The following is a 22,617-nucleotide window of genomic DNA, read 5'->3' as shown; positions in this document are numbered from 1 at the left end:
GAACCACGATTGGCCTAACAAACTAATATAAATTAATGTTTTCTATAATGTTTACATAAATGTTTAACAATAAACAAACCAACAATTTGGGCCTGGTATAGCCTGATGGTTATGGCGCTCAACTCGCAATCTGAGTACCGCAGTTTCAAATCCCATCACCGCCCTCTCAACTGTAGGGGCGTCATAATGTGACGATCACTCCCACTTTTCGATTAGAATAACCCAAGAGTTGACAGTTCAGCCTTGTTGTAATTATGGACGGCTTGAGCAGAGAGCACGAGCAGCTCTGAGAAAAAAATGAATAAATAAACAATCAAATTTTCTCTCCTGGAAAAGAAATAGTTGTAAATATTTCTATCACTCTCTCGTTTTTATCAAGACATCTACAGTCCAGTAAATTATACGGTCAAAAGATGTACAGTTTATTTAAGAAAATTGCAATAGTACAATGTTTCTAAACTGTATTTATTCTGACTATGTCAGTCTCTAGTTGTATATAATACTCAGTTTATAAAATGTGAGGCTCCATCCCTTGGCCATCATGTATTTGCGTTAAAAAAGTTTGCCGTTATATTAGAACTTACAGAGATAATTTTATTTATAGAGGGAACACTGTTTCTCTCCGTACATGTTTAGGTTTGTTGCACTTCTCTGACAGCTTGACTTTGTCTAATGTTGAAATCGTGCATGTGTGTCGGGTACTTATTTCCAGTCAATATACATTTTATTGTAAAACGTAAGATACAGCGGGATAGTTATTTATAATGAAGACGCCTATATACTTTTACAAACTTAAGTATTGTATTGTATTTTATTACTATGTAACCGTGCGGTTTTAGATGTATCCTAGTGCATACAATTTTTTTGATATTCACTTTGTACTTAGTTATGCACAAAGCTACACAATGGGCTATTTTGTGCTCTGACAACTATGAGTATCGAAATCTGATTTTTTAGCGTGTTAAGCCTAAAGACTGGGAGAGAACTCTCTTGTTGTTAGCCTGTGGAAGAACGGTTAATTCTTTGGTGTCCAAACCTATACTGAGCTGTCGTCCTTGTATTGTAATTGGCAAAGCTGACAATCAGCGAACCAAAAACATTCTGTACATTTTGTTAGTGTTAAGAATGAAAATTTCCTAACATATGTATGAAATATCATAATTTCTAACGTTCTTAAAATTGATAGTATAATTGTTTTTTGTCATTCGGATTTGACTTCATTTGGTAAGATGAAATTGTGAAAAGTAATTACACTTTGTAAAAGAACACTATACATTTTCTTCCCAACATTAAAATTTATTACAAAACAAATTTTAAAGAGCTCTTTTTGACGGTTTAGTGAAATTCTGGAGTCATTCGAATTTTTTCTACCATTAAAATAAATGTACAACTTTCCTGGTTTCTGGGATGGTGGACGATGCACTAACTGACCACTTTATTTAGACCAAACTTCAACATCCGGTTGACCTCCTCTTTGGTAAATTATTAAAATCTAAAATGAAACCTGAATTCAAATGAATATGATAGCATATTGGTTTCCTCACGTACAACTGGTGGTTACAGAGAAAGGGTTATCAGCTGGTTAGGTTGTTATCTATAGAATCCACCGCTATATATTTCAATTAAAGAAGAAACCTATAAAGTGTGTTGAGGTGTTATATATATGCTAATGACTCAATAACCAAACCAATACGTATTAATCACGCCAATCTGGTACAAAAGGCGTTTTTCAGTGCTAAATATGTGTGGGTGTGATCAAACTTGTAACTAAAAAAATAAAAACGTACTATTTCTTCTAAAGCTGAGATAAATTGAAAGGAACAAGGATAGCATTTATGTACCGCTGGCTAATTTATTCAGAAAATCAGTCTAGACTACAACGAAAATAAATAGGATTTGAAAAGATTAATTGTTAAGTTACTTAAATAACAAAGACTTGTGATTCTAAACGTTTGTTGTTGCTCCTTTAGACACAAATGAGGCTCCTTTCTGACAAACGATCCTTCGTAACGTTGTTGAAGGTACAGAGCTAGTAACGTGATACTGATCCTCATTCGTCGTTGATGAAGAAGGTGGAGAGCTTCTGGTTGAAGAGCTGCAGCCCTCGAAAGCCAAGAGAAATATGATACAGAAAAGAAAGATAATTTTAGAAAGTAATCAGAAGAAAAAGTGATCTGTAATATATTTTTATGGTCGTAATATATTATAGCTTTTCTAACAAAATTAATATCACCATATATATATATACGGAGAAGTTGCTTCTCATATAATTTGATTGCCAATTTTATATGCCACTAACTTTTGTAGTGCAAAAGCAATATGCTAATATGTAACTTTTGAAGATTAAAACGGAAAATTAAGGGACTGCTTCCTTTAATGGTGGAAAACAAATACATTTCAAAAATAAAAACAAAATAATTTTTCAGCCATGGTTAAAGGGTCCAGATGGCGAGTGTTTCAAATTCTACAATATACATATTTAAATGTTGTATTGTAATCTTTCACAAAGCAAATAATGAAAAAAATCATTAATGTAATTACTTCTACTAGAAGCGCTGCTAAGAATTCTATAACCGTACTTAAAGATCCCTTTTTTCCTCAGATTATCATTCCCTGTTTCCAATAAGTTGCAAAAGTTTCAATAAAGTTTGAAGTTTAATCAACAAGTCTTCCTATTCATTGAACCTTCCTTCAATCTTGGACACCCCCCCCCCCTCCATCTGTTTCATTCATAGCTACAGAATACGCTTATTATGAACCTTGTGGTAGTTAATTTAGACTTTTCTATACAACAGCAATATGATATTTAAGAATGATTGCCTGGAGCATATACTATATTATCTTTTCTCCCCCTCGCTGCAGTTATGAATTTTTTTATGTATTTTATTTGTTCATATTTTCTTAACGAATATATCTAATAAGTGTGAAATAATGAATATATCTAATAATTGTGAAATAATTAATGTATCTAATAAGTGTGAAATAATGAATATAGTTAATAAGTGTGAAATAATAACTATAGATAATAAGTGTGAAATAATGAATGTATCTAATAAGTGTGAAATAATAACTATAGATAATAAGTGTGAAATAATGAATGTATCTAATAAGTGTGAAATAATGACTATAGCTAATAAGTGTGAAATAATGAATATATCTAATAAGTGTGAAATCATGACTATAGCTAATAAGTTTGAAATAATGAATATATCTAATAAGTGTGAAATAATCAACATAGCTAATATGTGTGAAATAATCAACATAGCTAATAAGTGTGAAATAATAAATATATCTAATAAGTGTGAAATAATGAATGTAGCTAACAAGTGTGAAATAACGAATATAAATGATAAGTGTGAAATAATGAATATATCTAATAAGTGTGAAATAACTTCCGAAACTTTATATGATACTGAACTTTGCAAATCGGTTGTTTTTAATAGATTTGCTTTCGACGCAATATTTTAAAAGTAAGCGAAAAACACACTAAAAGTCGTTCTATTATATTCTTTGTTATATCTTTTAGTATTCATTTATTTGGTATGTGTTTCTACATAATTTATGGAAAAACATCATTAAACTTACATGTATTCAAATTATTTGGTTTTATCAACTTCTGCGTGTTATGTTTATAGTTCTATTGTGATTTGACCTGGTGATTCGGGTGCTCGATTTGCAATCTATGGGTCGCGGGATCAAAACCTTTCATCAAACATTCTCGCCCTTTTGAACCGTTTGGGCGTTATAATGTGACGGTCAATTCCACTATTCCTTGGTAAAGAGCAGCGCAAGAGTTGCTGGTGGGTGGTGTTGACAAGCTGCATTCCATCTAGTCTATCACTTCAAAATTAGGGAAGGTTAGCACTGACAGTCTTCAAGTAACTTTGTTCAAAATTCAATACAAACAAATAAATAAACCTACTACGATTTCGTCACATTATTTGTCACTTGAAGGAAACCGGTTAAAAGCGGTTGTAATTAAGTTGCCTTTGTTTCACTTGGGTTTAGTTCAAATATTAAGTGTTCAGCCATTTCTTAAAATGTTAATGCCAACACTATTCCTTACAAACTCAAGTTTCCTCGGGTATCTTCAGAGCAATGTTCTGTCGAAACGTGTTTTATGTTCACTTAAAAATAAATCACTTCATTATCCTTATAAATCGTGGTTTGCCAATTTAGCATTATATTAGCATAATGTGCTTCCATACTCAAGTTTCGTGGTATTCGTATTTGAAACCGGTTAGAAAGCATTTTTTGTGAAGCGTACTAAAATTATATATGTATATATCATATATGCGGTTTACGCTCTTGGATCAAATGTATATTTTTGTGATTTGTGTATAAATACTTGAATATATATATATTGTAAATTTATACATATAAATTCGGGTATTTTTGGCAGTTTTAGTTTCATTGTTTATATTTATTATTCATCATATTCCACACTGATCTCATTCAGAGCCAATGTGGATTGTTACTAATACCAGCTTCTAATGAATTAAATAATTGATGAAAAATGAGAAAAACACCCATGCATTGTATCGTAAATTAATACCTTAAAGGTCTTTTAGCTTCTATAACAATGAAATTACAATGGCTACATTATACCTCTTTCAGTTATGACATGACAATTATGTGTAACGTTGCTTGTTGAAGCACAAGAAACATCCAATTCCGCATTCATGGTAACGAACGATTTCTAATTACGTTAAAACACGCACAAAGACATCACAAGTAAACGTTTTTTAACGACCTGAGTTTTGGCAAACTCTTACATCTTGTAATATTACAACAAAAGACGAAAGATGAAAACCTATACTTATACCCAAGGCTTCCAATATATAATTCGTTTGCTTTCTATAACTGTAGATTTAAATATCCTGCTCAGATCAAACTTAAAATACTCAAATAATTGAGATAACTAAATGAGAGTTATTAATAATTTATGTTTTCGTCGCCAGGTAGCAGAAGTTAAGAAAGTGTTTTATATTATATGAAGTTGGATGTAAAGAAATACACTATATTTGAGATACATATGTAGCAATTAATAACGCAAACATGTTAAAACATGTTAAATATTAATTTGTAGTTGAAATGGAACAATGAAGAATACAATACATTTCAGATGCGTATGTAGCAGTGATTATCGCAAAGTATCACTGTTAAAACATGTTAAACATCATCTTATTTCTAAAGTTGAATGTAGAGAAATGCACTATACTTGAGACACTCGTGCACTAGTGAATAACACAAAGTATCACTGTTAAAACATGTTAAACATCACCTTATATCTAAAGTTGAATGTAGAGAAATGCCCTATACTTGAGTCACACGTGCACTAGTGAATAACACAAAGTACCACTGTTAAAACATGTTAAACATCACCTTATATCTAAAGTTGAATGTAGAGAAATGCACTATACTTGAGACACTCGTGCAGTACTGAATAACACAAAGTACCACTATTAAAACATGTTAAACATCATCTTATTTCTAAAGTTGAATGTAGAGAAATGCACTATACTTGAGTCACACATGCACTAGTGAATAACACAAAGTACCACTGTTAAAACATGTTAAACATCATCTTATTTCTAAAGTTGAATGTAGAGAAATGCCCTATACTTGAGTCACACGTGCACTAGTGAATAACACAAAGTACCACTGTTAAAACATGTTAAACATCACCTTATATCTAAAGTTAAATGTAGAGAAATGCACTATATTTGAGAAACTCGTGCAGTACTGAATAACACAAAGTACCACTGTTAAAACATGTTAAACATCACCTTATTTCTAAAGTTGAATGTAGAGAAACACTATACTTGAGTCACACGTGCACTAGTGAATAACACAAAGTACCACTGTTAAAACATGTTAAACATCACCTTATATCTAAAGTTGAATGTAGAGAAATGCACTATATTTGAGAAACTCGTGCAGTACTGAATAACACAAAGTACCACTGTTAAAACATATTAAAAATCAATTGAAAATTGTAAAATGCCGTACTTGAGAAATGCTAGATTTACATATTCTTTACCTGGTACAATTGTACTAAATGGTTGTACACATTTTAAAATGAAGAACGAACCGGCCGTAGGCTAGAGGTTAATGTGCAGAATATGTGTGGTTCGAGTCCCACTGTCGTAAAAAATACAAATATAAATTGCGCTTCGCACTTTGGGGCTGCGGCTGTGTTACATTTATGTTGGATATTGTTGCCTAGGTCATGTGGATGGTACAGGTAGTATATAGTTACATGTTGTTGCCTGGGTGATGTGGATGGTACGAATATAGTCTATTGTTGCGTATTGTTGCCTAGGTCATGTGGATGGCTCTGATAGTCTATTGTTGCGTATTGTTGCCTGGGTCATATGGTCGGTACGGATAGTCTATTGTTTAGTTTTGTGTTTAATAACAAACAAATAAACAAAACTCGTTAGATAGTTTTAATTATTGAAGTAAAAAGAAAGTTGCGTTTCATGAGAAAAAAATAATGAAATAAATTCCAATGCATATATATCTCATATTTTCAAATCGTCTTCTATATGAGGTTACTCCATTTTAAACCATGTTGTTCGTGGAAAAAATCAAACACAGCTACGGTCGTTTCATGTGGTTTGGATAATAACGTGAAATCATTTATTCTAACTTAACAATAGAATTCTAATACAGAGTTACTATCATAAACATGGTGAAATATTTCACAACAATAACATAAACTTACATTAATATCTCAGCAATTGTCACACCCAAAATTGCCCAGAATAATATTTTAAAATATTATATAAAATAAAATCCCTCACGGATTAAAGGTAAGATGATAGTGGGAGATATGGATACGATTATCAGTTACCCACATGAGCAAAAGTGACTAACTGCTGGGTGTTGAGAAAACGTTGAGGAGCTACTGATAAGCTAAAGCATAAAGATCAGAAGTCCATGGAAGATGAGGCATGCTAACACCAGCCCTCAACTGAGAAATGTAATGCTCAACATAAGGAAGGAAGACAAGGGACCCTAATGACGGGTGACATGTTAAAAAAAAGAAACAGCATCATATGAAAACACACCTGAGAAAGCATATCCAAAAAGGCAGTGTTAGGCCTAATATATTTCATAAAAGATGCATGGGAAGGCATAGCCTAGGAAAATAAACCTACCAAAATCCTCCTCATCGTGAACAGGTTTGGAAAATGCAGTCGGATCGTGTTCATTTTAGAAGTGAATTATCTCTCAAGCAGAAACACTTTCATAAAGTTAATGGCGTCACCCCCCAATTTAGAGTAATGCAAAAAATAATAATGGCAATTATGGTTTGCATCTCTTGCCGCGAAATCGCTCTCCGCACTTTGGGGTCGTGTGTCCATATATTAGTGACAGATGGTCAATGTTAGTGACGGATTCCAATATTCGGTCAGGAAAGACCTGTTCGTGGCTGCTGTTTCACTACTTGCCATATCTTTAGTCTACCAATTCAAAATGGAAGATGGTTATGTACAATTATCCCTTCCGTAGCTCTGCCTAAACAATCAATTAAAATTATTATTCTAAAGGAAGTGGAGTAGCTTTTATAGGAGAACCTTTGAAGGAACTGACAGTTATCAAACATAACTTTACAAATATTACTAGTTCATTACAACAATTGTCAAATATAACTTTACTAATATTACTAGTTCATTACAACAATTGTCAAACATAACTTTACTAATATTACTAGTTTATTACAACAATTACAAAACATAACTTTACTAATATTACTAGTTCATTACAACAATTGTCAAACATAACTTTACTAATATTACTAGTTCATTACAACAATTATAAAACCTAACTTTACTGATATTACTAGTTCATTACAACAATTACAAAACATAACTTTACTAATATTACTAGTTCATTACAACAATTATCAAACATAACTTTACTTATATTACTAGTTCATTACAACAATTGTCAAACATAACTTTACTTATATTACTAGTTCATTACAACAATTATCAAACATAACTTTACTTATATTAATATTTCATTACAACAATTATCAAACATAACTTTACTAATATTGCTAATTCATTACAACAATTATCAAACATAACTTTACTTATATTACTAGTTCATTACAACAATTATAAAACCTAACTTTACTGATATTACTAGTTCATTACAACAATTATCAAACATATCTTTACTTATATTACTAGTTCATTACAACAATTATCAAACATAACTTTACTTATATTACTAGTTCATTACAACAATTATCAAACATAACTTTACAAATATTAATAATTCATTACGTCTCCTTCCTGTTTTAAGTTGTATTCACCTTCTGTTATAATCTCGTAAGGCTTATTTATCGAATTGTATCTTTTTCTGCATACTTTATAAAAAAACATGTATAATCGTAACATTATTTGAGCAGTATTAGCGAGACCTAGGTTTAGGTAGGAACTAATGTTTCTAAGAAGTATTTGAAATACTCAGGTAATGCTTAACCATTTGAGTGCAGTTGAAAGATAGTAGAAAATGTGTTAATGGACAAAAACATGCGTCGTATAAACACTTAAAAATTTTCTATGAAAAAAAATAATTGGAATATATTAAATGGACAGAGATTAATCCGGCTGAGGAGTTAGGGTGATGTGGTTCGTGTCCCGTTACTGCCTCCCCCCAGTAAAAGACGCTTCGGTTTTGGGAACTGTGACTGAGTGTATTATATGAGTGACGGTCAAATTATATTATTTGGTATTAAAAAAGTAGCCCAAGAAATGGTGATGGTTGATGTTGACCAGATATTTGTCTTTAGTCTATCACTTCAAAATTCGAGAGAACTAGTAAATAAAGCCCTAGCGTAGTTTTACGTTAAATCCAAATAAAGTAGCCTACTAACTTATATAGTAATATAAATAAGGAGGTTTACAATACAGAAGGCTTCTTAGAACCCATCTAGGAACGAATAACATGTCACGATGGACCACCAGTCTGTCTTTAAATCAACCACTCCCGTGGCTCAGTGGTTAAGTTTGATGCATTATAACGCTCAAAATCGGTGTGTAGCTTTGTTTTTAACCACAAATAAGGAAAGTTTAAATCAAATATCACAGATCTGTATTACAACAATGCATTAAAGAGAGATTTATTGATGCAATATTGGATCAAAGATCATACAAGCGGTTTGGAACAATGTTTCAAAGAGATATCTATTATTGGAATATAGGATCAAAGTTCACACAAGTTATACCGGTTTTGGGGGAATTACACTCATCATTATTAGCTGTGGACTAGAGCAATCAAAAGAATTAGACTACATTAATAAAAGACATTTAAAAACATACATGTAATGTACACGTCACCATATATTTATATATTCAGTTTTCTCATATTAAAATAAGATTGTGAGATTTAGATTCGTTTTAATGTTGATTTCAAAACAGAATGGCCAATCCTGTTGATGGTTTTTATGTCATAGTTTTTTGGCGAAACTTTGTATTCAGGTAGCAGCATTACTTCGTTGTTTATAATGCTACATGTGTTTCCATGCTTTAATGTTAGATGATGGTTTTTATGTCATAGTTTTTTGGCGAAACTTTGTATTCAGGTAGCAGCATTACTTCGTTGTTTATAATGCTACATGTGTTTCCATGCTTTAATGTTAGATGATATAAACAACGAAGTAATGCTGCTACCTGAATACAAAGTTTCGCCAAAAAACTATGACATAAAAACCTTTTTCGTTCCTTTGGCACACATTTTTCAAAATTTTGTTTCCATTCTCCTGATTGATTTCTTATTTTTATTCTTTTGTAAATATGACTATTTCTGTTACTTGGACGAATGGGTTAAATCTAGAAATAATGGAACTCCACTATAAACGTCAGTACAAAAATATCTAACATTAAAGCATGGAAACACATGTAGCATTATAAACAACGAAGTAATGCTGCTACCTGAATACAAAGTTTCGCCAAAAAACTATGACATAAAAACCATCATCTAACATTAAAGCATGGAAACACATGTAGCATCAATAATTGAAGCCCCAATGTGTTTTTAATAATTGAAGCTCCAATGTGTTTTTAAAAAAACACATTATCTATTTATAATGAAGACGACAAACAACATCAGATAATATTTTTTATTGTATCCGACGTTTCGGCTTACGACTTTTTCAAGAGCCTAAGTGACGTTCATAGACCTCTAAAACAGTCCTAAGCCGAAACGTCTGGTAGAATAAAAAACAACAACATTTAATTAAAGTCGTTTGTCGTCTTCATTGAAAATGATTTCCATGCTTCTGTCAGCACTGAAAATTTTAATAACTATTTTATGTATTGATAAACCTCTTCAGAGAATTATTGAGTGCTATTAATAAAGCTAACAAAATATTTTAATCTCGAATATTTCTTTATAAAATATATATCTGTTAAAAATTCAATGATTTCGGTAACTAAAAATATTAAACTGAATTACAACATAAAAAGAGAATATAAATTTGTGAGAATAAGCCTATATAATCCTGAAAACTTTTGTTCGTAACAAAACTGTGCCCTCAAAACGAACTTAAGAATGTAAAAAATCTAACTTAACTGTTCAGACTTTACGTTCTGCGTGTTTGCTTACAATCTTAAGAACCGGGGTTTGAAACCCGTGGTGGGCAGAGTACATATAGCCCATTGTGTAGCTTTGCGCTTAACACCAAACAAACAAACAATCAGACTTTAACAAGAACATTCCTGCACGTAGTAGTATGTTTTTATTATTGAACTTTAACAAGAACATTCCAGCACGTATTAGTATGTTTTTATTATTGAACTTTAACAAGAACATTCCAGCACGTAGTAGTATGTTTTTATTATTGAACTTTAACAAGAATATTCCTGCACGTAGTAGTATGTTTTATTGTTGAACTTTAACAAGAACATTCCAGCACGTAGTAGTATGTTTTTATTATTGAACTTTAACAAGAATATTCCTGCACGTAGTAGTATGTTTTATTGTTGAACTTTAACAAGAACATTCCAGCACGTAGTAGTATGTTTTTATTATTGAACTTGCTAAATCTGACTGAAGCCACAAGCACAGAAACTATGTGTATTATAATTAATACTGCTTATGTTTTTTTTTTCATTTCCCATCATGTTACTAAGAGGAACGCGTTATGTAAAAAATAGAAGGAAATCTTATAAAACATTATTATTGTTGGAAGCATTTTTCTTGTTTGTTGAATTTTGCGAAAAGCTAAGGGATGGCCACCTGCGCTAGCCGTCCTGTCGTTTTGAAGTGATAGACTAGAGGGAAAGTAGCTAGTTAACACCACCCATCGCCAACTCTTGGGCTACTTTATACGAATAATGAAATCTGAAAGTCGCATTTATAACGTGCCAACGGAACGCGAATTCCGGAAAAACTCGGCCTTATAGCATGGCACGTAAACCACTAGGCTACACTCTAAAGTGGACCACTATTGATTCACTTATATATGGTACTTTATAGATAAAAAAACAGGAGAACAATACTTAAAATCTGTGTATTCTTATATTGTGTTTGTAAATTGTTAATTAGTTTTAAATTCTGATCAAAACAACTATATGCATGATAACAAACAACAAGTGAACCTAATATTGAATATATTGTTCTCAATTTTTTTCTTATATAGATTACAATGTATAGTTCCGTTAGTTGGATTTGTGATAGCAATCAGTCAGAAAACATGTATCCTGGTAATTTCCGGTCATTCTACTAAATAACAGCATGTGATATCAGTTAGTCATAGAAAGGAAGATCCTCCATACTGCTGCTCAGTGTTAAACATTAGTTTATATTATGCTCGTCATTACATAGGAAATAAGAGATTGTCTCTATTTGCTTTCTTTTACACTTTCCTCAAGTTTTTCTGATGCGAAATAGAAGCAGACACCAAATGGTTTTGTTTATTTGTTTTTGTTGAATATTCAAATATTTAATAACTATCCATGGGTTGATTGTTTGTTTGTTCAATATAGAACAAAGCTGCCCGAGGTCTATGTTCGTTAGTCGTCTCTAATTTTGAAGTAATAGACTAGAGGGAAGGCAGCTAGTCAACACCATCCGCCGCCAAATCTTAAACTGATTTTATCAAAACATATAGGGGGATTTGACTATCATTGTTATAACGCATTCACACTCTGAAAACACGGAGCTTTACTTATATATGTTGATGTGTCATATATTTCTTTGTAGCGCATGAATATTCAATATGATTGAATGAAATGTTAAGTAAATCTAATAGTTGTCTTATTAATATAAATTAGTTGATGTAAGCCCAATCACCCCCCACCCAAAAATTAATATCTCACGAGATTTTTCCACTTAATATGTACATTCAGATTAAAATATCAAATATTTTCCCTACAATATAAAAAGAAAATATCATGAGAGAATTATGAATTAAATGAGTTTTTTTTAATAAACCTTTAAGTTTATTGTTAATATTGGGATAACAAAATGTGCATGATATACATTAATTAGACGTAATTACTTAACAATAAGATATACTCACTATATTTAAATATGTATACTTCTCGTCAGGTTCAGGAGTTTCATAAGGAACACTGCGTGTGTTTGTTTTTGATATGGAATGTCTTGCAAGGAACACACTTTCTTCATTACTTCTTTCTTCACCATCCATTGACGTTTCACTTCCTGCGAAATAAAGAATCAGATTGGTTTATTATTAACGATGTAAAATATATTAGAAAACATTTTAATACGACCTATAAGACTAATGGGATGGTATTAAAGGATACTGGGGTTGAACAAAAAAACAACAACAATTGTTTACAGATATGTTTATCGTTCCTCAGACGTTAAATGGACATTCACATGCCTGATTAATTTGTTATTCCAGTGTGCTTGAATTTTGCGCAAAGCTACACGAGGGCTATCTGCGCTAGACGTCCCTAATTTAGCAGTGAAAGACTAGAGGGAAGAAAGCAAATCATCACTACACACCGCCAACTCTTGGGCTACTCTTTTCACCAACGAACAGTGGGATTGACCGTCACATTATGACGCCCCCATGGCTGAAAGGGTGAGCATGTTTGGTGGGATGGTGATTCGAACTCGCGACCCTCAGATTGCGAGTCAAGCGCTCTTACCACCTGGCCATGCCGGACCACAATGGCAACTGAGCTGTATTATTGAAACACATGTAGGCTTTATTCTACAGTAGTTGTTAGGCAACATGGGAAAAAAGTGTGACTTGACTAATTTTAAGGCCGACAGTTTGTATGAGCCCAGTTAGGTGCTTTAATGACTCAAAATGCACAAACGTGTCCCAATTCCCCAATCTCCCTTTCTATAACTTGGAGTTATCCAATATATTAAAAAGATAGATCAAGGATCCCAATTCCCCAATCTCCATTTCTATAACTTGGAGTTATCCAATATATTAAAAAGAACTCAAGCAGTTATAATAGATAAATGTGGTACAACACGTTTCTTAAGAGACTTGCAGTGGGTGTCTCTGATTGTTTATCGATCCCCTATATGTTCACTTTAATAAATCCTCAACACATCTATATGTCATAAATAGAAACAACGCTTATAATTTTGGGTTAAAAATGTTGATCTCGCATCCTAAGGAGCCAACTTCCTTAGCTTCATTCATGGTGAATTCTATCTAGGACCTTTAACACTTAGGACTGAAATACCAGTGAAAATGTTTACAAATATTGAATAGAAGATTTACTTGACAACTTGATGAAAATATCTGCAACTATATCAAGTTCGTTTCATCGTCTTCAACAGGCAAGTTTTTACTTCCGTGTAAAAAAATAAAGATTTTCGTCAGACATTAATTATTGTTATGGAATGAAATTAACGCTATTGTATTGGACAAACACAATGTCCATGGTATACCTTAGTTATGTTTAACGCTTTTGTATTGGACAAACACGATGTCCATGGTATACCTTAGTTATGTTTAACACCTTTGTATTGGACAAACACAATGTCCATGGTATACCTTAGTTATGTTTAACGCTTTTGTATTGGACAAACACAATGTCCATGGTATACTTGATAATGAGGTATACTTAAAGATATCTTTCTCATATGTTAAATGCACTAGATCCTGAAATGATTTATTAATGCGTTATTTCAATTACCTCTTTGACAAACGATCTGTATTGTTTCAATACGTGTACGATCCAAGCGTTATTATGCATTACGTTTCAAGGACGATAAACAATTATAATTATTTGAATAATTAAGATGCTCTGTTGTCATCATGTTTACGTGTATCATAATGGATATACTTTCATCATGTCTACTTCTGTTGTTTTTACATTGTTTGAACGTATTGTTCTTCCGCACAAACTTTGCGTGTATTGACTCGTGCTTCAGTTCCAATACATTCCACTGATAAGAGTGATAGGCGTAGGTCTCCAAGATTACTTATTGTGTATCAAGTATTATGAAGTTTTTTTTAAGGTAGATAAACATCGAAGTTTACATGTAAAAAAGAAGATGAATGTGTGGTGAGAATGTGTGGTCTTACTCGTGACACGAAAAAAACTGATAGTTTGATAGTCTTAAAATATATAAACTATTCATTAATCAAATACTTTACTATGTCTTTATCCTATCCTGTCCTATCCTATTTTTATCCGGGTTTTGATTTGGATAATACGTTCCAAAATAAAAATAATGATGAAATTACATGAATTATATAAACTTCTTTAGAGATATGAATTTACCTCTGTAAAAAACAATGAACGTTCCCTTTTGTTTTCACAAAATAAAAATATAGAACTTTAAACAGTCTCTTCAATCTAATGGCGAAAACGTAAACGTGTACACTTTGTAAGAATGATTTGTATATGCTAATAAACTAGTGTGTTGCCATGGATACAGGTAATTACGCCAGAAATGACTTGTTTAGCAGCTATTCTAATGGCGAAAACGTAAACGTGTACACTTTGGAAGAGTGATTTGTATATGCTAACAAACTAGTGTTGCCATGGATACAGGTAATGACACCAGAAATGACTTGTTTAGCAGCTATACATTTGGTTCGTAACAAATTCCTCACCATTCGTAAGTACAAGTATATTTTTGGCTAGATTGTTATAGAACAGCAATGTGTTCTTAAACTACATTCCAAACCATAGGCTTCATACGAAAAGTGAAGACAAAAGATATCTCTTTGACCCCTTCCCCCCAAACAAAAACTGCAATGAAACTGAGTATATCTTCTGTTACACTTAACAATATAATCAACAATGATTTGAGGAGGCCAAAGACCTACAAGTTTAATGTTCAAAAGCTTTGAACTTAATTGCTCTTTTTATGGGCAGAATTAGTCAGAGAAGCTCGAATCAAAGCAATCCCGCTCGACTAAATATCCACTATTTATGTCCTTTGGTATGGCTCCAATGGACGTTAGTGCTCGAGTAGTGTTGGAAGCCAATGGCTAAGTAAAGTAAAATATCTGTGAAGAGATCGCCTGCAGATGTGTTGTTGAAGCCAATGAAAACTGCAAATTCAGCTAATGATGTGTAATTATGGATCAGAATGAGTTAAATAAAAGTTAGTGTTTCCAAAGACAACACAGGACCTGGAGTGTCTTTCTTAGAAAGTGTGATTAAACCTCTGTATGAACAAACTTCTAATTATGGATCAGAATGAGCTAAATAAAAGCTAGTGTTTCCAAAGACAGCACAGGACCTGGAGTGTCTTTCTTAGAACGTGTGATTAAACCTCTATATGAACAAACTTCTAATTCTGGATCAGAATGAACTAAATAAAAGCTAGTGTTTCCAAAGACCTGGAGTGTCTTTCTTAGAACGTGTGATTAAACCTCTGTATGAACAAACTTCTAATTATTTTGATATGATTCCAAACATTAAATGTTGCATCGTTTCATGAGATAATAATTAAATGTTCCAATTTTTTCAGCGATATAACTTTTGTTGTACTTAACCTATTCCAAAATATTCCATTTAATCAAAAATATAGGAAATCAATGCCTTATTTTCCTAACAACTCACGACGCTAAAATTCGGATTCCAATACCCGTCGTAGGCAGAGCACAGATATTCTGTTTTGAGCTTTGTGCTTAATAATAACCGACCCAAACAAATTAAAATTTTGAACTGGTAAAGAAAATGAATAAACATGAATATTGCTGTTTGTATTTTAAGTAAATAGTTTCCAAACAAAAGAGGAAATATTATGATATATATACTTTTCAGCTTTTCTCAGGCTTAAAACACTTACAATAAACAGTTATTAAAATATCGTGTATAAAACACTTTAGCTATCTATATTTGAGATTCATCATAAACAATATAAGCCAACGGCTAATTTTATTGTGGTTTATGGTCCATAAAAATATTATATCAATGATTATTTCGTTACTTTTATTGAACTTTACAGTATAAATCACACCTTATCCTGGAAATGTTATATATCTTGCTTTTTATGTTTTATATTTTCGAAATCTGACAAAAGGTTTTGAAAATACACATACCTTATCCTGGAAATGTTATATATCTTGCTTTTTATGTTTTATATTTTTGAAATCTGACAAAAGGTTTTGAAAACATACCTTATTCTGAAAATGTTATATATCTTGCTTTTTATGTTTTATATTTTCGAAATCTGACAAAAGGTTTTGAAAACACACATACCTTATTCTGAAAATGTTATATATCTTGCTTTTTATGTTTTATATTTTTGAAATCTGACAAAAGGTTTTGAAAACATACCTTATCCTGGAAATGTTATATATCTTGCTTACGTTTTTTCTTTATTTTCATTCATCGTTTTTTCTTTTTTAGATACATTTCCCATCATAAGCTATCCACATTAGCTATTCACTCTTAAGTTTTTATCTTTTTTATTGTTTCGGAAAAAAAAGTATGATCAACGATCTTTCATAAGGATTAGGGGATTGCTATACAGGATTTGCAGTCAGTTTTTCTTTTTCCATTATCCTTCCTTCCCTTTTTTTGTAATGTTAAGAAAAGGAGATTAACTTTTTAATACTGGCAAAATAATCTCAGAGAGGGCTTAAGCAAGATGGTTTGCTTCCGAAATTGAACTACTGTTGCCCTCATCCATAAATGGGCATTGCAATGAAATATAAACTTGGATCAAGCTATTAAATTCGCAGCTGATATAATGAAAGTTTTTGAACACCTTGACAGTAGCTTTATATATGAAAAATGCATACAATAGAATTCAATTGGCCATTCTTGCCGGAAAAATGCACAATATAGACACCAGAGTGACATGTGTAAGATAAGTTATAGCTGGACTAACTATCATAAGATGCACCATGAAACATGGAATTTGGCAATAAGACTGGATCCTCATCAATACTGGTGTGGCTAAAAGATCACTATTTAAGCCATTATCCTTCAGCATCTATGTCATGGATCTAGTTTACTTTGTACCGTGTTCTAACGTTTGTGGACGACATTCTGGTGTACAGCAGAGGCTCTAAGAAAGCTTAAGTTGAAAGCAAGATGCAATCAATCACCCATAAGAAGGTAGAGTAAATAGTGCAATGACACAGAAATAGGTCATCATGCTAAAGTCACATCCATGTATTGCACCGTCAACAACAGACATATTGGGGAGGACAAACTATCACCATCTTTCGCACGCACTGTTATTCCTCTGGATAACTTTTGACAGATTATTAAATTCTTATATACTACATACTGGTTTATGTTTTACCAATGATCAGTACTAGTGCTATGCAGTTAGATAAGATTGAGACTATACAAGACACATGTTTAGGGATGGTCAAAAAATGTACTTCAGTCATTCCTATCAAGCCTCAGCAGGATTGTAGAGCACCAACAGCGCTTGCAAGCGAAGTGTTTTACTTTAGCTTTGCAATTTATAGGCCATTCGTCCCACCACAAATGCACAACGACCATGCAGACACCAAACAAGCATGGAAATCTATAAAAAGCACTTCAGAAGATAGCCATAGGTGGGCAGGTGTTATACAGTCACTAGCAGATCTCAGATGCCTCCCATATGGAATAAACATTTGGCACGACTGGGAACAGGAGAAATCAGTATAAGTACAAACTTTTAAGACTGAGCAGAAGACGAGATAGCAAAATCCTGTCATCACCTATATACCATAGTAGACAGTCACCTGTGGTCATAGCCCCAGATAGTTCCTACAGCAAATATAACAAAATAGAACTGGTTGAACATTTATTAACTCGTGGAGCAATAACATTTTGTATACATTAATGCCTTACACAAGCAGAAAAAGGATAGAGCTGGAAGCTATAAAGCAAGATTTGTTCTAAATGCTGAAAGCAATGAACCGAAAATATACGGTGTAACAAACACGACATTTGCAGAGGACTGGCAGTCAGTACTGAATAAAGTTTCGAATTGTTGGTTTCCAGATAGATGTCAATAAGTAAAGTAATTGAATAGCGAGTCTAACGTCCGGATGTAAGAACAGAGAAGAAACTGACAAGCTCGCATGAAAAGCTCATATATATATAAACTCTCACCACTCTGCTAGCAATATATCGACCTCATCTGTACCACTAAGGCGAAAACGTCTTCCATGGCTTCCATTCAGAGGGAAAGAAAATGCGGGAAAACAAAGTACCATATGGTATAGTTGAAAAAAAAAGTAAAAAATGGGGAATTATTTGGAGAGTATTCAGCCAGATGACCACTTGTAAAATCAGTAAATGAACTCTCTTTTTTTCTATCTCGTGTGAGGCAGCCATCGTACACATGAAAGGACAGCGTCTGTCGGTACAACCCTGTAGTTATCACTTAGTATTCCGTTCAGTTCAACTGTGTACTATATCACATAAAATTTATAAGAAAATCTTGTATATTCCATTCATGTTTTTAACATTTTATACTATTGAAATCATAATTATTGGATAATCGACACATGGTGATTTAAATGGAAAAAGGGTTTTAAATAATCCAATCAATGTCCATCAATAAACTGTCTGATACAAGTACTTGATTACTAATTGTTACATAGTAGTTGAAGTGGAGAAAATATGAATAAATGCACATATCTCTACCTAGTGTATCTAATATAAAAATTATGCTTTTTTTAATTAACTATATTGTGTAAATTTTGCAACCTGCGATTGACAATGTTACTAATATTTGTGCAAATAAGGTTAATTAGTTAGTTTTAAGGAGAGTTATATATTTCAATGATTTCACCTCCCGGAGGCTCAGTGGTAAGTCTAAAGCTCTAAAGGAGAGTTATATATTTCAATGATTTCACCTTCCGGAGGCTCAGTGGTAAGTCTAAAGTTCTAAAGGAGAGTTATATATTTCAATAATTTAACCTCCCGGAGGCTCAGTGGTAAGTCTAAAGTTCTAAAGGAGAGTTATATATTTCAATAATTTAACCTCCCGGAGGCTCAGTGGTAAGTGTAGTTGCTTATAATGCTAAAAACCGGGTTTCGATAATTTCAGTGGGCAGAGCATGAATAGGCCATTGTGTAGCCCTTTGGTGGCTCAGCGGTAAGTCTGAGAGTTTATAATAATAAAACCGTGTTTCGATATTGGCGGTGGGCAGAGAACTGATAGCCCAATGTGTAACTTTGTGCATAACAATAAACAAACCAACAATTTTGTCCTGTAACAGCTTGATGGTTATAGCATGCGACTGACAGGCTGAAGGCGGCGGTTTCGAATCTCATCAATAACATGCTCGCCTATTGGGCCGTGAGGTCGTTATAATGTAACGATCAATTCCAATACTCGATTAGAGCAGCCTATCAGTTGCCGACGTATGGTGTTGACTAGCTTCCTTCCCCCTAATCTATCACTTCTGAATTAGAGACGGCTAGCGTAGATAATCTTCGAGCAGCTCTTCGCAAATACAACAAACAAAGACTGCATTGGTGAAATATTCACAAATTTAGAACACAATCTTAAGAAACAGTTATTTTAAATATGTGTCCTAAATGTGGAGTTGTAACAAGTTGAACTTCTGAACGGGTTATGTAGATAGATAAATGATTTTCCTAGTAACAGCCGTGTGGAACATATATATGTATATATGTTTTTCCTAGTAACAGCCTTGGGAACATATATATATATATATGTTTTTCCTAGTAACAGCCTTGTGGAACATATATATATATATATATATAACTAAAACAGGGCGGCTAATAATATGGATGATTGTGTCGTCTTTAAACCAGTTTACAAAACTTTGTGAACCAAATTATAATTATTTTTCACTTAATGCGGTTTAAGAAAATATATATCATATGTTATCTCGACACCAAGCGTTGACTATAAGTCTGATCAATTTCGAAGTCGAAACGTTGACTTTAAGTCTGTTCAGTTAAAACAAATTACTGTGGATATTTTTTTTCAGCGCAAAGCTACACAATAGGCAATTTACGCGTTGTCCACCTTGAGTAATTGAGCCCCGAGTTTTAGCGTAGCAAATTCCTAAACTTAGGGCTCTATGTGAGAAACGTTAACTGAGAGTTTTATAATTTATGTATATATATATATATATATATTTAAATGTTTTTAGGGTAGCCAACTTATGATGACATGAGTAGTTCAAGTATTAACAAACATTGCTTGGATATTCACATCTGAATAATTCAAAACGATGTGCAGTTTGACTTAACGTGTTAAATGTGTTTAACAGTATGTCAGTTAAAATGAGTGTCTGATAATATGCTTTAATTATTTTTATTTTACTACAGTAGATCTTGTGTATAATAATAATTAAATTGAATGTCGTGCCGTTCCACAGGTATGATTAGTTTTACTCTACATTCTTCTTATTGTCAACTTATTATCAAATATATTATTTCTACTATAGACAGTTAGAATATAATAATAATTAAATTGAATGTCGTGCCGTTCCACAGGTATGATTAGTTTTACTCTACATTCTTCTTATTGTCAACCATATAGAGACTTTGTGGAGGTGTGTTTATCAAATCAATGTTTAACAGAGGTTTGTTTGTCTTACAGTAAAGCCACATTAGCATATCTGCTATGTCCACCGCGGGGAATCGTTCCCCGAATCATAGCGTTGTAAGTCCGTAAACTTACCTCTATCACACGGGGATATATTGATATATATTTGTGTGTGTATTTATTTATTTACAAATAATTTAAAGCAAATTTTTTATCAAGTTGAAGTATTTGTTGTTAAGCACAAAGCTACACAATGGGCTGTCCGTGTTGTGCCCACCACGGGTACCTAAGTCTGGGTTTAGTGTTATAAGCCTCCAGGCATATCTCTGAGCCACTGAGGTACTTATTGTAGTTGAACTAAGTTCCGATGATGATAAGTTAAAATACGTTAGCTTATCGCGCTATGCATTTCAATTAACATCGTCCGACCGAAATCAATATTTGTATAGATTATATCTCAGGAGCAAGAAACGTTCTTTTAAAAGTAACTTACTTCAACGAAAAACATATTTACGTTTTAGCTGTGAAATATTTATATTTCAAATGTTTAATATTGGAAATATTTTTATGACTTTCCCTTCTGACGTAAGAGCATTTTTATGGATATGCCATAAAATACTTTTCTTTCAAAATTAAATATAAAAGAGAAAATATATATATACATTTAAGTCATAACCGTTAGGTGAAGTGTTCTGAGTTTAATATGTTAGTTATTTACACGAGTAAACGTTTCATACTAATTTACTTACACAATTAACGAGTTTAGAAATTCAAAAGTAAAAAAAAAAAAATGTAGTAGTTAACATTTAATTAGTTTTACGAAATATTCTATATTTCAGTAATTAGTTTTAGAGAAAGATTGATTTTTAAATACACGTCATTATTATTCAATATGCACAAGAATGACAATATGTATTATCATCTCGTATGTGTTTATTTGATCTACTTATACACGTGATTAAATGAACTTAATTTTATATAGATACGAAATGGAATTTTATCATTTGTAAGAACTGAAGTTCATATGTTTTACCTTGATGTAGGCTCATCGGTATAATATCAGGACATGTATCTTCTTCCAAATGTGATGTCGTTCTTTTAAATCCATCGGTGCTGTTTTTTAGAACGAATCTCTCCTCTGAACTTCATAAGGTAAACAAATAAGATGATATATTGATCAATAGAATACAAATAAAATTGTAATTTAATGCCTGATATTCAACATAGAAATTAATAAGATTATGAATTTCTAAGCGGTAGCTGATTAATTAAATAAATTGAATTAAATTTTACTCTCCCCCATGATGGGTCAGCGGTATGTTTTCGGAGTTACAAAGCTAAAATCCGAGGCTCGATTCCTCGTAGTGCACAGAGCACAGATAGCCCATTGTGTAACTTTCTACTACAAAACTACGAGCCAACAACCATAAAACTTCCTATTTATTAATTTGTATTTTCATAAATATTAATTTTTGGCTTTAGTCTTGGTAATGTCTTGTTACCTGATTCTACGCCTAAACAAATATTAATTTTTGGCTTTACTCTTGGTAATGTCTTGCTACCTGACTCTACGCCTAAACAAATATTAATATACGTATCAGAAATTTATCTCAGATGTCACACTCCTTTAGTTATACTGTCGGTACTGTTTATTTAGTT

General features: G+C 32.4%; 1 protein-coding gene across 1 annotated transcript in view; it reads right to left on the bottom strand.

The window, feature by feature from the left end:
• Positions 1-1,851: 1,851 nt before the first annotated feature.
• Positions 1,852-22,617, bottom strand: part of LOC106467162 (hemicentin-1-like) — a 74,624-nt gene continuing 53,858 nt past the window's right edge. The window contains exons 12-14 of the mRNA XM_022395296.1: positions 21,992-22,101; positions 12,545-12,687; positions 1,852-2,103 (exon numbers count right to left, since the gene is read on the bottom strand). Coding sequence (XP_022251004.1) covers positions 1,945-2,103; positions 12,545-12,687; positions 21,992-22,101 — 412 coding nt within the window. The 3' untranslated portion in view covers positions 1,852-1,944. The remainder of the gene's footprint in view (positions 2,104-12,544; positions 12,688-21,991; positions 22,102-22,617) is intronic.

This window comes from Limulus polyphemus, unplaced genomic scaffold (assembly GCF_000517525.1).
Source record: "Limulus polyphemus unplaced genomic scaffold, Limulus_polyphemus-2.1.2 Scaffold2511, whole genome shotgun sequence".
NCBI classification, from domain to species: domain Eukaryota; kingdom Metazoa; phylum Arthropoda; class Merostomata; order Xiphosura; family Limulidae; genus Limulus; species Limulus polyphemus.
Note: the sequence above shows the minus strand (reverse complement) of the source record. Positions and strands in the feature narration are given on the sequence as shown.